This window comes from Mirounga angustirostris, unplaced genomic scaffold (genome assembly GCF_029215605.1).
Source record: "Mirounga angustirostris isolate CCGP_5_RB_7025 unplaced genomic scaffold, mMirAng1.0.hap1 SCAF_6, whole genome shotgun sequence".
NCBI lineage: Eukaryota > Metazoa > Chordata > Mammalia > Carnivora > Phocidae > Mirounga > Mirounga angustirostris.
The window spans coordinates 140,585,414-140,601,900 of record NW_026991714.1 but is presented as its reverse complement, the minus strand read 5'-3'; the positions used below and the strand labels follow the sequence as shown (position 1 = coordinate 140,601,900).

Genomic DNA, 16,487 nt, shown 5'->3' with positions numbered 1-16,487 from the left:
GGTCAATTGCCAAAGATCTTAAGTAGAATGACTTCACGTGATTTGATGGACCAACAGTTCACGAGTGAATCTTTGAAGACTAAAGACAAACACTAATCAAGGTTAACAAACTAAGAAGTTGTATAATCAAGAATATGATTTTACACCAACTTTTCATGTGGTCTCAGAGCAAAAGTCTTATATTTTTTAACTCAAAAATAAATAAAAGGTCCTGATTAAACCAACTAGGTTCTTTTAACATTAGCAAAAGTAGAAACTGTAATATTACTAAAATTTCACTTTTACAGCCCTTTAACTTTATATTTTCTCTTGGATACATGTGATATTAATTTGAAAATTGGTATCATATTTGAAAATTATATATGGAACGATTGGAAATTATATATAGAAATTTAAAAGTTATATCTACATAGATGGGGAAGGAGGGAATAAAGGAAGGAAAGAAAGGAGAAAGGAAGGAAATCTCACTTGTTTATAAGGATTTGTCATTCCCAAACTTCCTCCATTTTTATCTCAACTTGTCCAAGGTGGTACCAAAGAAATCCAGCAGATGGCACTCATACATTTTTCTAAATATGGTGCTGAATAAAAACAGGATTGCTTAAACTTTGTATTTCAGACCAGAAAGACCAAATAAATCATAGTCAGAAGCAAATGCATTTTCAAAATTTTCTATTACCAAGGAGAAATAATGCTTTTAAGCTACTCTAATGCACATTCATAGCTTGCAAGCAACTTACAATTTTCACTTCCTATTCTAGCAGCTGGTGGAAAGTAAGCATTCAAAGCCATTACCTGCCAATCAACAGCTTGATAATAGAAAGCTGTAAGTAAACACTGAGAGACCCACAAACTTTCTCCATGAAGGGATATGGGATCATTATTTTCTTCTAGTTTCCTTTCAGTGCTTTTATTGGTTGTTCCACAAAGGTAGGTTCTGAAATTAGCAAACATTATTACTGCCAATTTTTAGCTAAGTAAACAGAGTCTCAGAAAGAGTAAAAAATGAGGGTATAGAGTAATTCAACCAAGAAAGAATCAACAATAAATGAACTCAGTTTCTTTAACTAGAGAATCAATAATTTATACTTAAATCCTCAATTAATAAATATGGGCTAAATGAACAAGTTAATTCAAGCTGTATTTCAACATATATTTATTGAACACTTCCTAAATGCCAACAGTTTCAGGCTTTGAGAAAAAAAGTGGTATGTAAGACCAACAACACCCCTGCTCTCATGGAACTTGTGTTTCAGTGGTTAGAAATAGAAAATGAAAAAACCAAACAAACAAGAAAGATATCAGAAATGACAAGTAGTATGAAGAGCATTAAACTTGAGTGTGTGACAATGTGACCAAGTGATTACTTTAGAGCAACTGTTTAAAGGAGGGCTTCTCTGAGGAGGTGACATTTCAGCTGACACTTGAATGACAGAGCAAACAGCTGTACAGAGATCAGGAGGAGGAGCAGAATAAAGTTCCTGAAATGATCCCAAGGCCAGAGTGAGTCTGGCCTATTTAGAGAGCAGAAAAACAGTGTGGTTGGAGAGGAATTTTCAAGGAGAGTGGCATGATATGAATTCTGAGAGGTAGCCAAGATGGATGGATGGGTGGAAGGAAGGAAGAATGGATGGAAGGAAGGGGATGGAATAGAAAGGGAACAGAAAGAAATGAACAAGAGTACTAATTTCAGGTTAATCAGAGATTCTTTTATATGTTGATCTTTCTGGAAGTTTTCTATTAGTTCACAATCCTGCCTTAGCAAGCACTGAAAAATGAATATAATTCTCATTATTTGATATTTTAAGGTGCCATCCCTTAGGTTATCACCTTAAATTATCAATGACCTTCAGGGTAACACCAACAAAAATACATCTGTAGAAAGTGTAATAAAGTGGGATGAATAGGTATTAATTTCAAGAGATACCCAAGAGGTGAATTTTCAATAATACTTGAGTCTGTTTTGTACTGATTTGCCCTTTCCTCCTCATGGAGAGTAAAAGATATTCTTAGTTAATGATTTACATGCACTGATTCTGATTAATCAATGTTTTCTGGTACCAAAAGGGTGATTTAAATGATTCTCAAATTTCTCTTATCTTCTAATATTTACCTGTTATGTAAGATTTTATAAGCAAATTTTCAAAAGCAATGTATTTTTAAGGTTGTTGGAACTGAAGCCCAAGCAATTAAACTGTAAATAAAGAGACCCACTGCCCTCTGTGACCTCACACAAATCAGATCATCAATCAAAATCTCAGTTCTTCCTGCAAACTCTGGGATCTATGCTTAGACTCCAACTAGAATCTCAATAAAAAGCTTTGATTTTATTGGGGGTAAAATTGTTTTTATAGATATAACCTTGATATTTTACAAATTTTAATTGACAACAGAATTTAAGGCTGACATTACACTGACCTTAGGATTACTCCCATGTCACCCATTCCCAACCAGAAGTTTCCTTGTCTAAAGTCCACAAAAACTATCAACAACCACCCCCATTTAATGGTGATTTGAATTTGCAAATACTTGCTCTCAGCAATCACAAAGGCATATCCAGAAATATTCATAAGTAATTGTATTTGCATCTATTAAATGTAGATTAAGAGGATTTTATTTTAACAAGATTTTATTTACCAACTAATTAGGATGACAATTTATTACAAGTATGAAAATAATTAACTTAGAATTAATAGAGTAGTATAGCTTTTCTGGTTGTAAGAAAGAAAGAAAATCATTTCTCTCCCCTCTATGGGCCTTGTTTTGCACAGCTACTTATATCAGTCATTGTTATTAATTTCACATTTTTACTTACTCTTTATTTCCCAGACATTTGAATTCTGGTGCTGTCAATCTCATAAAGGTCTTTTAAAGATAAATGTGCTATGTATCAAAAGCAGTTGTTTAAATAAGCTTTCAATTCTGACAGCTTTGCTCTTGATACTTTTCATAGCAGCAGCTAGGAGAGCATTTTATCATCAGTCATGGCTTTCTTTGTAATGCTTCCTTTTTTCCCCTCCAATCAAAGTAAATATGTTCTTACAACTAGCATTACCCTGCAAAATGTTTCCTCATGTTTAATGAATGTGACCATCAGTTTAATGAACAACAACAAATAAACAAATGAAATTCCCATACTCCCTTATAGAACAGGGAGAATGATTACATTATTTCCTTTATATATTAGTCAGTGTTGTCTCAATATTGTCTTTTAGTCAAATGTCAGTAAAATAAACAAAAAATTAAAGCTCTTAAGGCATGGTGATTAGATCATTAGCAGGCCAAGCAAAAACTTACTTAACTTGAAAATGTAATGTTTAGAAAGTATAAATGCAGCTAACTGTACATTCTTAGCTCCAACATTTTCAAAGATAACTTCATCTGCCCCGCTCTTCCATTAAAAAAAAAAAAAAATCTGTTGTCTTAAGATAAAAGGGCCACAAAACTCCAAGACTTAATCCCTGCTTCAGGCTAATGACAAAAAATATTTTTCATTTTTTTAGTTCACATCCTGAAAAAACATTCCCTTGACAGAAAATGTTCTGAACTAGACTCTGAAAGGCAAATGTATTTGCTTCACTTCAGTTTTTCAGGATGACAAAGGAGAGAAGAGGAGTCAAGAAGAAACATAAAAGTTGACCTAAAAAAGATCTGTTTCAAATATTAAATATCAAATATTAAAATATTTTTTAGAACATTGAACAACTTCAAATTTCAAATGTTATGCTATAGATAAATATTTGAATGACAGAACACCTTACCCTTGTACACCCAGGATTAAAAATCATATCATATTTATTTCCAATCATGTCACTGAACTGCTACTGTTTTCTGGACTGCAAATAAATGCCTTATTCATAATAATGTGACACAGTTATGTATGATTGATTGGTATGAAATAGAAAGGGACTTTGTCCTCAGTGTACCCTTAGAACAGGCCTGTCCCAAGCAACCTCCCATCTGCAGCCAGCCAGCTAAACGACCCTTCTGGTGAGAGACTCAGTAGATTTTTCACAGCATAATTTCCGCTCCACAACAAATTACCAATCCCAATTGCCTCTCTTTTAAGACATTTCTAGATTTCAATTCATTATAATTCTATGACTTCAAACTTATCTTGGACTTTTAACAATCTCATCATGGTTTTTCAGGGTCCAAGGAGAAAAAAGGCAGACAAAGTGCTCCTCAATTTTTGTTTCTTTTACAAGAGAAAACACTACTATTGACAAAACAATGAGTAGTATAGAAATCTTATTGATTGTATATACCTTAAAGCTTTTCCTTTTCTTTGATTTTTCCTTCCATTTCAATAATCAAGTCAGGGAAGGAAGAAAGGAATTTCTAGTCTAGTGGTCACACTCCACATCCTATAATTTTGTTGCTGTTTTTCCCCTAGCCAAATAGAGCCATTAATCAACAGGAAAAGTATGCCGCAAACTACCTGTATACATCCTCATATTATCCCCAACAGAGAGCTGAGAATTAGAAAGTTGCTTCTGGAAGAACTTCCGTCACAATAAAGAACTATGGTGGTATGCCCAGAACCTTGGAACACTCTTACTCTGGGTTAGTTTGAGCCTTGGCTATAACTAAGTATAAGGAAAATTTAGCGAATTATTTGCTTAATGAATGAGCATTCATTTAAAAACTGTCCTTCTGTATAGCCAAAGTCTTGCTTCCCAAATAATTATAGTCAGTCTGAGACACATTTTACCCAGAAATTTCAGTTATTTTTCCCACTTAAGAGGTTTATGAATATGGTCTTAAAAAAACTAAAAATGACCCAAATCTACTGCTGATATATTATATTGACAGTGCAGCTTAGTTTAGTACACTGTGACTTCTATTGATTGTTGTATTTCCTTTGTCCAGTGAACCTGTTCCTTTGATTACATTGATTCTAGTAGTCCCAGTTATTTTGACTTGGTATCACATGGGTAGTGCTTTATATCACTCTACCATGTAGTGCTAAAATAATCATACATGTGATTGTTTGAAAATTAGTTTAAGTTTTAAAATATATGCATTTTAAAATAATGAAGATGCTGAATCTTCCATTTTTTTCTCAAATTCAGTTCATATGAATCCTGATTCCATTACTGAATATTTAATACTGGTATCCTATATGATACACATATGAAAAGATAGTTGTATCTGTAAAGACTTTATTCTTTATATACGTTATTGCATGTTAGTTATGCAAATATGTGGCAGATCTGTAGTTCACATTAATATTTAGCTACAAAACCAGTAACGAACAAAAATTACTGGTAATTGAAAAAAGCTTTATGTGTAAACTCAAACTGCATATTAATAAGTAGATATTCATGAGACTTAGAATTTAGATAAATGGACTAAAATAAGACAGAACTGAAGTCATGACTAATCCCAATAACCATTTCCTACTCTATATTTGCATATAAAATAGAATGTAATTCCCTGGTACCATTAATTTTTTTCTTCTTAGGCAAAAGTAATTTACTATCAAATATTTAAGGAATCAAAATAAGAAATCACTTCTGAAAATGCAAATTATTTAGACAGATGGCAACTGCTACACATCTCAAAGGAGAGTTTTGACTTTACTAATTTTTACAAAATAAGAGTGTAAAACAACATATATAGAAAGCTATACCAAAATAAACCTTGCTCTGAAACTAGACCACCTTATCATCAGTAGAGAGAAGATGTGTGTAAACATTTCATAGTTGATGTTAAACTCATTCAACTATAACCACAAAATAAAACATGATCCTAACATTTTGTACTCAGTACTTTGAAATATATCCCCAAACAGGTTTTGTCTCCTTCCTCACACCCACCACAATTTAGGGGCTTGGTGGACAGTTTCAATACACTTTTACAGAGACTAGTGAAAATACACCTATCTTCCTAGACAGGATGGCAAACCACAGAAAGCTACATGATGTTGTGAATTTGGTGGAAATACCAAGGTTTGATACAAACATGAGTTTTAGTTGCCATGTTTCAGTGAAAATGAATCCTGAGGCCCCTCAGGAGATTATGTACAGCCCCAAGTGGATGACTTATTTCATTCTACCAACATTGGCATCAGGAAAAAAACTGCCAGGCACAAAGACTGGTGAAGGCCTCAGGTGCCCCAGACTTAACTCCACAGACACATCTAGAGAAAAGAGGAGAAAACTGGCTTTTGCAGATGAAAGGCCTCCTAGGACCTCTGTCAACAGACATCTTACTGATGAGAGAAGGATTAAAATGAAGTGAACATCTTTGTTGGTGGAAATGGCAGGGACAAAACTGGGTCAATAATCTGATCATTTCTCTCTCCCAGGGTTTGATTAGACCCAAGGTAAACTGCAACAAAAAATGAACAACATCAGAAAGTACAGATCAGCTTAAGGGTCAGGGGAGATAAGAAGCCAGAGAACACAGTATCTACCTGTCCTTTCTTCTTCCTTTAGAAACAAAATCAAACGCCATAAGGAGCTTTAAAGTTCCAGCAAGTAACAAGAGAAAAAATTACATTTTTAAAGTGCTAATATACCAATTCTAGATATCAACAACTTTGAACATTCTGGACTTCACATTTTCCACAAAAATCTGTTGTAATGGGCATCGTTCGTGTATCTATCACAAAGATTTGATTCTAAGATACTTTCATCAAACCTTGGATAGCTTTGGTCAACTCTCCACAAGTTATTTGTTTTCCTGAAGATCTTTCTGTGCCAATGTCTGAAAAGAAAAATATAGTAATTATTCATGAGGAAAATTAAATTCCTAATGAAGGAATTCCATAAAGTTCATGTAAATTTAACACAACAATAACAATAACTGGGTATTTCTAAATTTTACTTTTGAAAGTTTTTATAAAAAATATAAATCCTGACATAAGCAATTGGGACATTTTAAACAAGAAATGTTTACAGAAAATAAATATGAACCAAATGTAATGTACTAAATTAAAATTACATTTTAACATATTTTAAAGCTAGCTATATATTTCTTCCATTAAAATGGAGCATGGCAAATACTGCATTCATTTTATAAACAACCAAAGTAAGAGGTTAAAAGCAATTTAAAGTGCTCCCGCACAATCCGAAAATAAGTTTCCGATAATTGAATCTGAAGTTCTTGAGATCATAAAAATCTGTAATAAGAAAGTTTTAGGATCAAATATAATAAAAGTATAATTTATGCCTATCAAAAACAAAAAGCTTTTAAGCATTATGATAGTTAAACTCCTTCAGTGCATTAATCCTCTAATAACTGTTTCAGTCAAGAGAATGTTGGGAGGTCAGGTTTGGATTTTTTTTTAACTTAGTTTGAAATTGTACATAATTCTCTTTGAATATAATTTGCTTTATGTAGCACCTAACTCTCCAGGAACTCAAAACATTTCAGGGATTTATATCCTGACCTTAGTTTTGTTCATTGTTGCTGTTTTATTTTTTGTATCTAGTGAATATCCATGTGAAGGGCAAACCACTAATTCAGTGATATGTATCCCAGCAAACCCATTCTTGCTAGTAGGGAAAATAATGCTGAACAGAAGTTAAAGAATCAGTGGTGGCTTACCAACTCCAAAACTTCTATTTCTGTTTGGAGAGCTTCACAAGCACTTTGTATGTCATCTTCCTTATAAAGTTCTAATTCTTCTTTAAGTCTGTTTTAAAGGAAAAATTCACCCTATGAGTTCAGCAATAAGCTTTTATAATAATTTTTTTATTATATGGATAGCGGCAGATTTGTAGCTTCTATCACAGAATTTTAACACTAAAGAATTTGGAAAGAAATTCTAATTCTCTATACTTCTATAAAGACTGTATAAAACTCTGAGATGTACAAAACTTCCATAAAGAAAATAAGGCAGACTAAATAAATAATAGGCAATTTTAGATTAATTAAAAGAGCAACATAGTTTAGTGGGGAAAAATATAGTACTGTCTGAGGAGCTCTGTTTTAGTCTTAGCCACTAACAAGCTGAAAAACCTTGGCTAAATCATTTAGCCTCTCTAAACTTCACCTGAAAAATTTTAATTACAGGAAAAAATGACCTCTGAGATTTCTTCTTGAACTAAAATTAAACATTAACTTTATAGTACACATATGCAATTAAAATATATTTTAATTTTAGAGTGAGAAAGCAACATCAATATTTCTTTCTTCCAATTAAGTCTTTAATCCTTTGAATATTCATAAATTTAAAAAAGTATTTTATGTCTATATTTAATGTAAAAAAATAGTGAAAAAACGGTCTTCTATTTCTAGCATTAGGGCTAATATTCCTTCCAAAAAGAAAAACTTAAGCAAAAGCCATGAACTGTGGCTGGAGAGGTAGAGAGCTAGGGCAGCGAGGCGGATGAGGCTGCCCTGAGGGAGCAACACTGATCTCACAAACCTAAGCCAACTGGGCCAGCCACAAGGTGAAGACTTGAACCTCTTTTGAGCTCCAACCCTTAAGGAAAGTCTGAAAGGGGTTCTAGGTCAGTGGCATTCCCTGTATACTAGCAGAGGCAAAAGAAAATCCTCTCTGAAGGAAAGTTTAACATATTTAGACCTACAGGCTTCTCACAGATCAAGAGGAAACCATGAGCTCACAATCAGAAATCACCAAGCACCCAAGAAGGCAAACCACCATAAATAAAAGTCAGCAGAGACAATAAACAATAGCTTATGTCCATAATACACAAAGAACTATGAGTCAGTAAGAAAAAGACAACACAGTGGAAAATGGGCATACCCTTCCCAAACACACAAACCTCTACCAGATCAAAAGATATACAATGGCTAACAAAAATAGGAAAAGATGCTCAACTTAATTAGTTATCAAGGAAAAACAAAAGAAAAACACAATGAAATGTTATTACAAACTCACCAGAATAGCTAAAATGAAAAATAAGGAATTCCAAATCTTGACAAGGCTATGACTAAATGCCATAGAGGCTACTCCTTTACACTTGGTTGCAGAATGAAGATGACAAGTGTGGCTAACTCCCAGTGAACATGCATGTAGTGTGAGTGAGAAATAAACACTCATTATTCACTGACATCTTAGGGTTGTTCACTTCTGAAGCATAATTTAGTCTAGGTCACAGAAAAAAATATAAAAAATAATTGAAGAGTCACCAGGAACTGAGCATTGAAGGCCACTAACACCCCAAAAACTAGAGGCACTAGGCCTCCTGATGGAAAAACACCACCATCTATGATATAGCTTTGCCAAAAAAATTCAACCTAAATTTGATCAAGTTTTTAGATCCAATTACCAATTTACAAAAAATATATAAGTCAAACAAACATGTTTAACCCTACAATGGGAATATAATCAACCATAAATCAATCCAAATCGAGGGAAACTCTACAGGATAAAAAATTTAATTTCCTCAACAAATAAATTACAAGTTAATTGATGTTAATTATTTTATGTGTAATAATGGACTCTAGTTATGTTTTTTGAAAGTTCTTATTTTTTAAGAGACATAATAAAATAATTGTATGATATATATGATTTGCTTCAAGTAATACAGGAGAAAAACAAGCAGAGATAGAGATGAAACAAGATTGGCCATAAGCTGATAACTGTTAAAGTTGCACGATGAGTACATATGATTCATTATATTTTTCTTTTTTACCTTTGTATGTGCTTTAAATCCTCTATAATAATTCTTTTAAGAAACAGAGTTTAGCAAAGATAGTGGCCATAAAGTCAACATACAAATACCTGTTATATTTTCATGCACCAGCAATAAACAATTAGAACATGTCATTTAAAATAAACACACCATTTACAACAGCATCTAAAACTACAAAGTACCTAAAATTAAAACTTATCAAAGATGTGCAAGATCAATAAACAGAAAATCATAAAGTTTTATTGAAAGATATTTAAAAAGACAAATTGAGATATCCTAAGTTCATAGATGGGAAGTCTCAGTTTCATAAAGATATAAAGTCTCTCAGAAGTAACTATAATAATAAATGCAATTGTAACCAAAATCACAACAGATTTTCATGGATATGATAAATTGATTCAGAAATGTATGTAAAAAGCAAAAGGCCAAGTATAGACAATATACTCTTGAGAAGACAAAAAAAAAGACAAAGGGGGGTGTCCCACCTTGTATCATGACTCATTATAAAGTAACAGTAATTAAATAGTTAAAATGGAATAGTATGCATTTAGTAGTTCTGAGTAGTAATGAACGAATTGACCAATGAAACAGAATAGAAAATAGAATATGAATTATATCCATGATCTATTATTATTATTATTATTTAATACAAGATGTGACATTGTAGATCACTAGAGGAAGAAGAAACCATTGAATAAATGTTGCTGGGACAACTGGTTATCCATGTGCAAAAAAATGAAAATAGATCTTGTTGTACATATAAACAAAATCAATGCCATATAAACTAAAGACAAATGTGAAAGGAAAACCCTACAAATTATTAGAGAAAATACAGGACAATATCCTTTTGATCTTAGGTAAGTAAAGAGTTCTTAAGGCACAAAAATGCTAACCATAACAAGAAATGACAGATAATTTCAACCATATTAAAAGTAGGAACTCTACTAAAGCATAACAGTATAAGGAACTCCCAAAAACAAAACAAAAACAAAAAGCTTCATAAATTGGGAGAAGAGATCTCCAATGTGTAAAAAACAAAATCCAGAATTATGAAAAAACTAAAAATAAAAAACTTCTAGAAGTCAATAAAATCAAATACCCAAACAACCCAGTTGCAAAATAATTATGAGGCATTTTACAGAAAAGGAAACACACGATCTGTAAACAGATGGAAAGAAGCTCAATCTCATGGGTAGTCAGGGCAATACAGATTTAGCCCACAAAATACTGTCTTATATCCATGAGATTGGCAAAAGTTTTAGTAAGTCTAAAAATAAAGTACTGAAGAAGATGGAGATCAATGGGAATTTTTATAATTTGCTAAAGTAAATATGAACTGGTTTAATCATTTTGGAAAATAGTATGTTGTTATCTTGTAAAGTTCAAAATTCATATGCCTTTACACACCAATTCTACCAGGCATATAACCTAAACTCTTACACATGTGTATCAGGATAATCACAAGAGCATTGTTTGTGAAAACAAAAACTAGAAATAATCCAAATGTGCATTAAAAGGAAAAAAAATTGTGATATATTCACACATCTACGTTCAATAACATGGATGAGTCTTAGAAACAATCCAAAAACAGTATCATACCATTTTTACAGAACTAAAAAATAAACAAAAATAACCAATATGCAGACAGATCATATATATAAATATATGGCATAATTTTAAATAAATCACAATGTAACAAAGAAAATTATATATAGGGAAATGGACTAAATGCAATATCACACATACACAAGAAAATGTTACACAACGTAGGACAGCAATTACATCTGGAAGGAAGGGTATGGAATAAAGGAGGAGCCCATGGCTAATGCAAGTTATTGGTTTTAAGTCTAGTTTAGTTCACAGGTGCTCATTATATTATTACACTTTACAACTTACACATAATTGAAGAAAAACATAATAATTGTAGGGATGGAAGAGGAAATAATACCCTGTATATGTGAACTTCATTGTGTTCTGAACTTTTATGAATTTAATAGTAAATAAAAATTCTGAAGGAATGCTCAAGTAGGAAAAATAGAACAAGTTATTAATTTTGAGCATTAGATGTTTACACAAGCATAAAAAGCCTTGTAATGAATATTTTTAAAGAGTAAGTAGAAAGTTAAATGGAGAATTACAATGTACTGTGGAGAGCTATACAATGTACTTCAGGCTTCATTTGAATATATTTATCTTTTTGAATAAAATGGTAGCGATCTTTCTTCCACCATACCATCCATTCTTGCTCCTCCTCCTTTTCATTTTAAATGAACTGCAGGTTCTGTAACATTTATTTTTCATGCCATCAGAACTGGGTGGTTGACCACTTTCCCTTTCAGTTAGCTAACGGTGAGAATGAGAGACTACTGAAATTAAGGAGGGCATTTAGAGCGAATTATAGGAAGTATTTCACTATTCAGCATATAATCAAGCTGTAGAATTTAGATCTGCACTTAAAAAAAATTGTTGTTGCTAGCTTTAAAAGAGGCTAGTTAATAATGGTATGAATATTAATACATTTGCAGCTAGCCAAAGCTATATAATGGTAAGCAGATATCATGCTTCAGTGCATAGACTGATTGCCTACAGGAGTCAAGAAGGACTTCCTTCACCTGCTGCACAGTAACTCAGAGCAGTTTGCTTTGGTTATTGTTACCTTTCTCTGAATCATCAAATAATGACGAGGATGGGCCAATACTGCTAGTTAGTCTTGCAAAACTTATGTTCCGTGTATTTTTATGATTTCCTGCACATTCCAATTTTTTCCAGTTACTTCTAAGTGCTATAGAAAAGCCTTTACTGAAAGAACACTCTTTTTAGCTACAGAACTGGACACAAGTACTATTTAAGTAGAAAGAAGGAAAAATTTCACCCAAAGTCCTAGTACACAGACTCAAATGATGATAAAATTTAGGTATATTTTATTAAAAGAACTTAGTAAAAGAACTCATTTGAGCTATAGAGCTGTACACAAATACTATTTCAGTGGAAAGAAGGAAAAATTTCACCCAAAGTTCTAGTACACAGACTCAAATGATATTGAAATTTAGGTATATTTCATCATAGTCTTTTGTTTCCATTAATGGTGATTATGTAATTTTACTTCCTAGTTTTTTTTTCTTTTGCTTAATGTTATCACTTACATTTTCCTCAGTTAATTACATATGCTATTAATACTATATAAGAGAAATATGTTGTAGTCCAAGCGGCTACACCAGAATTAACTTAATCATTCATGTATAGTATAGAAATTAAGTTGTCCCTATTTTTTTTTCCACCATAAATAACATTTCTATGAACACCTTTGTGCATCAAGTTTCCTCTGTACTTAGAATTATTTTCCTTCGGATAGAGCTTATAAGTGTAATTTTTAGGTTAAATGGCATAAACATTTTTAAGATGCTTACAGTGATTTATGTACATCAAACTGCATTTAAGATATAGGCAATGTATACTGCCTCAGCAATGTATGAATTATCTCTGTACCACACCCTTGCCAATTTTGATATGGTCATTTAAGAATCTCTTTCAAAATTTGATAGAAAAATGATAATCAGTGGTTTTAATTTGCATTTAATAGATAAACAGTATAACTGATTTACCATTTGACTTATTTGTCTTGGTATCCTTACTAACTTGTATAACGTAAGATACAAAATATGCATTCAATGCATGTTTGGTGGGTAAATACATGAATGAACACTATTGATTTTAGTGTCTCCTGACTGATTTTTTTATCAGTTGATTATTTGGCAAGCTGTTATCCTTGTTTGTCATAACTACTATAAATTTCTCCCCGTTTATCATTCCATGATGCTGAACTTCTTTGACACATGGAATTTTAAATCTTATATGTTAAGTGTATTAATTTTATCCTTTTTGGTTTCCTTAATCACACCAGAGGTTTACTAAGTAGTTCTTTCTACTTTTTGCTAGTGTTTTCCTGCTTAGAAGGAGGTAAAAGAGGGATGGGCCCTGCCAGCAATTCCATTATTTCAAATCCTGGGTGAGTTGAATTAGGCATCTTCTTTAACTACATATTTCCTCTAATCTTCCTACCCCCCTATACCAAAAGGGGTAGTTTGTAAAGGTAAACATATGAAAATGGAAAAAAAATGTTTTCTATTAAAGACATGAGTGATTTTTGAAAATGATTACTTTAACATTACACATGGCTTCTACAATAAACAAAATGATTTCAAAGTTTAGGGACATTTACAAATAGTCACATTTACATCAGAATATAACGTTTAAAAATAATCAGTTGATTCTGTCATCAAAATTTCCCTTGTATTTACTTAGAAGTTTTAATAACTATAGTATGTGCCAAGAATTCACAACACAGGAGATCTCTATTGGCTTGAAGGCTACATAATCAATGCTACAGAGACACTTCTGTTAGTGAATAAATGATGAAGTTTTACTAGAAAAGATGCAGAGTCAACAGAAATATTCAACAAAATACATAGCTAAGAATAATCCCGGAATTAAATGGGGATTTTCATATTTTATAAATGGTAAAAAAAAGAGAGAGATGGCATGGATTGGCTACAGGTATATAATTATTTGACTAGTATATTCCAGAAACTTTAATGCTGAGATCTTATTACACTTACTCAGTTTGAGTTCATTCTTGTTGATAGTACAGAGTACTGCAAAGTACCTGGGCACTATTTCCTCAGTGCAGCCGGTATAACAATTCTTATTACTTTACTAAATAATGCTTGTTCTAAATACTGTTATAGAAACACTCCCACACGTATTTAAAGATACATGTATAAAATGTTTTCAATTATGAAAATTTAGAAACTCTTATATATCCGTCAGTGGGAGAAAGGCTACATCAATGCGGCATTTCCCTACATTGGCATTAAAAGGGAATGAAGTTGATCAGCACAAATGAACATGGGAAGTGTCTATAATATTTTGTTAAGTAAAAAGCAAATTACAGACCAGTAAGTCTGATCCCATTTTATGCTAAACACACACACAGCTCGTATGTGTGCTCTCACACACACACACACACATATATAAACTCTGAAAAGATACATGTCAAACTTTTAACAATGGTTACATGGCGTTTCTGGCATAAGGTAATAGGAGAGGAGACTTTGATGTTTTACATTTTCATAGTGTTTGAATTTTGAATTCAGTCAACATAGCCTAGTCTCATAATTTAAAAACACCTATATACATTTGGTAAAATAAAAAATGTAAATGTGTGTAAATATACATATTTATCTGTGTATCTTTTAGAGAGGTTGGGAGTGTTTCAATACCATCATGTATTTATGCCTTCTTATAAATTGAAGGACCATCAGTGCGATCTCTACAACCAACTTAACTGGATGACTTTTTCACTGAAAAGGCAATAGCACTGACTTACTACTTCATATAAATGCATTTAGAGTCTCTCAGTAGGAGGTGAGTATTAACTTTTGTGCAGTTTCCATTGCAAATACCTCTTCACAAAACCACACTATCTTCAAATGTTCAGAAGGAAAATCCCATGCTGTTGACTTTGCAGCTTCATTTCTGAAATAAACTTCCTGTTGGTATTGAATAGGCACAAATAGTGGTTATAAAAAATGTAAAAGCATTCTAGAAAGAAGTTTCATGGGTAAGGAAAATGCCTGAAATGTTTCAAGTTGTCTGGTATGTCACTCTTTGGAGCAAATAAAAAGTCATGATCAAGAGCTGTATTTTGGTGACCCTGGTGTTGGGCAATAATACAAAAATAATAGGTGTTGGGAGTTTGAAAGGGCCCAATATATAACAATCTTCTTTCCTGCCCAGTTGAGAAATAAGGAAAGCAGAAGATATCACATTTACTATGAATATAGCAGATACTGGAGAATGTGGCTTATATCTACAAGCAAAGGGCGTACTAATATTGAACCCCAGAATTAGACTAACTTAACGCACACATTATAGGCACAATTGGATGCAACAATCTTTCTCTTTTGGATTCCTAGCACTTTAAAACTTAAGGGATAAAGGAGCAGAGAGGAACATACACTCTCTGAGGCAGGCCAGCTTCTAAAGAAATAGGGAAAGAAAAGGGGCTGGGCTCAAGTTTATCCTTCCAAACTCACCAGATTGAGTCACTCCTCCCCACCTTCTGAAAAGAAAGGAGGGTGTTGGGGAAAGGCTGGGAGGATTACACCTATAAAGCTTTTTCCACATGGAAGAAAAAATCAGGAGCGGAAAAAGAATTCCATCGGGCTATCCCAGTGGTGAGAATATACCACATCTTTGCAAACAACACAGAAAATATGTGAAGGACTTGTATCTTCTTTGTAGTCAAAATAAAATTATATGTAGACTCAATCAACAATATGTAGAACAAATATTTATTGAACACCATGTGCCCTTGACTGTGCTAGATATGAGACTGATAGAAAAATGAACAGGAAGTAGGGGGACTTTCTAGCTGAGTGGGATCGATTGACACAAAAAACTATCATAGAATATGATTAATGATATAACAGAATTATAAACATACTCTCTTATGAACACAGAGAAGGGAATAGTAGAGGAAAACTTTCATAATTTATTACATTCATTTATTCATTTATTTATTTAACACCTACTATATGCCAAGCTCTGTACCAATGTCTTAGACCATGAATATACACTGGTAAACCAAGTAGACAAGATCTCTCCTCTTGTTGAGCACATGGCAGAGACAGAAACTAGCAAAATAAAGTACGTAAGTATGTAATTACAAAATAGAATCTGTGCTATAAAGGAAAAATATAGGGTGTTATTAAAAAAATAAAAATAAATTTAGATCACAGGGTAAGGGAGGGCTTCTCTGGGGAAACATTTCAATTGAGATCTAAAGGATAGGGTATGATCCATGTAGGTAGG

The 16,487-nt window shown here is 32.6% G+C and overlaps 1 protein-coding gene across 1 annotated transcript in view; it reads right to left on the bottom strand.

Annotated features, from left to right (window-relative positions):
- Positions 1-6,678: 6,678 nt before the first annotated feature.
- Positions 6,679-16,487, bottom strand: part of CCDC172 (coiled-coil domain containing 172) — a 56,338-nt gene continuing 46,529 nt past the window's right edge. The window contains exons 7-8 of the mRNA XM_045876304.1: positions 7,558-7,645; positions 6,679-6,714 (exon numbers count right to left, since the gene is read on the bottom strand). Coding sequence (XP_045732260.1) covers positions 6,679-6,714; positions 7,558-7,645 — 124 coding nt within the window. The remainder of the gene's footprint in view (positions 6,715-7,557; positions 7,646-16,487) is intronic.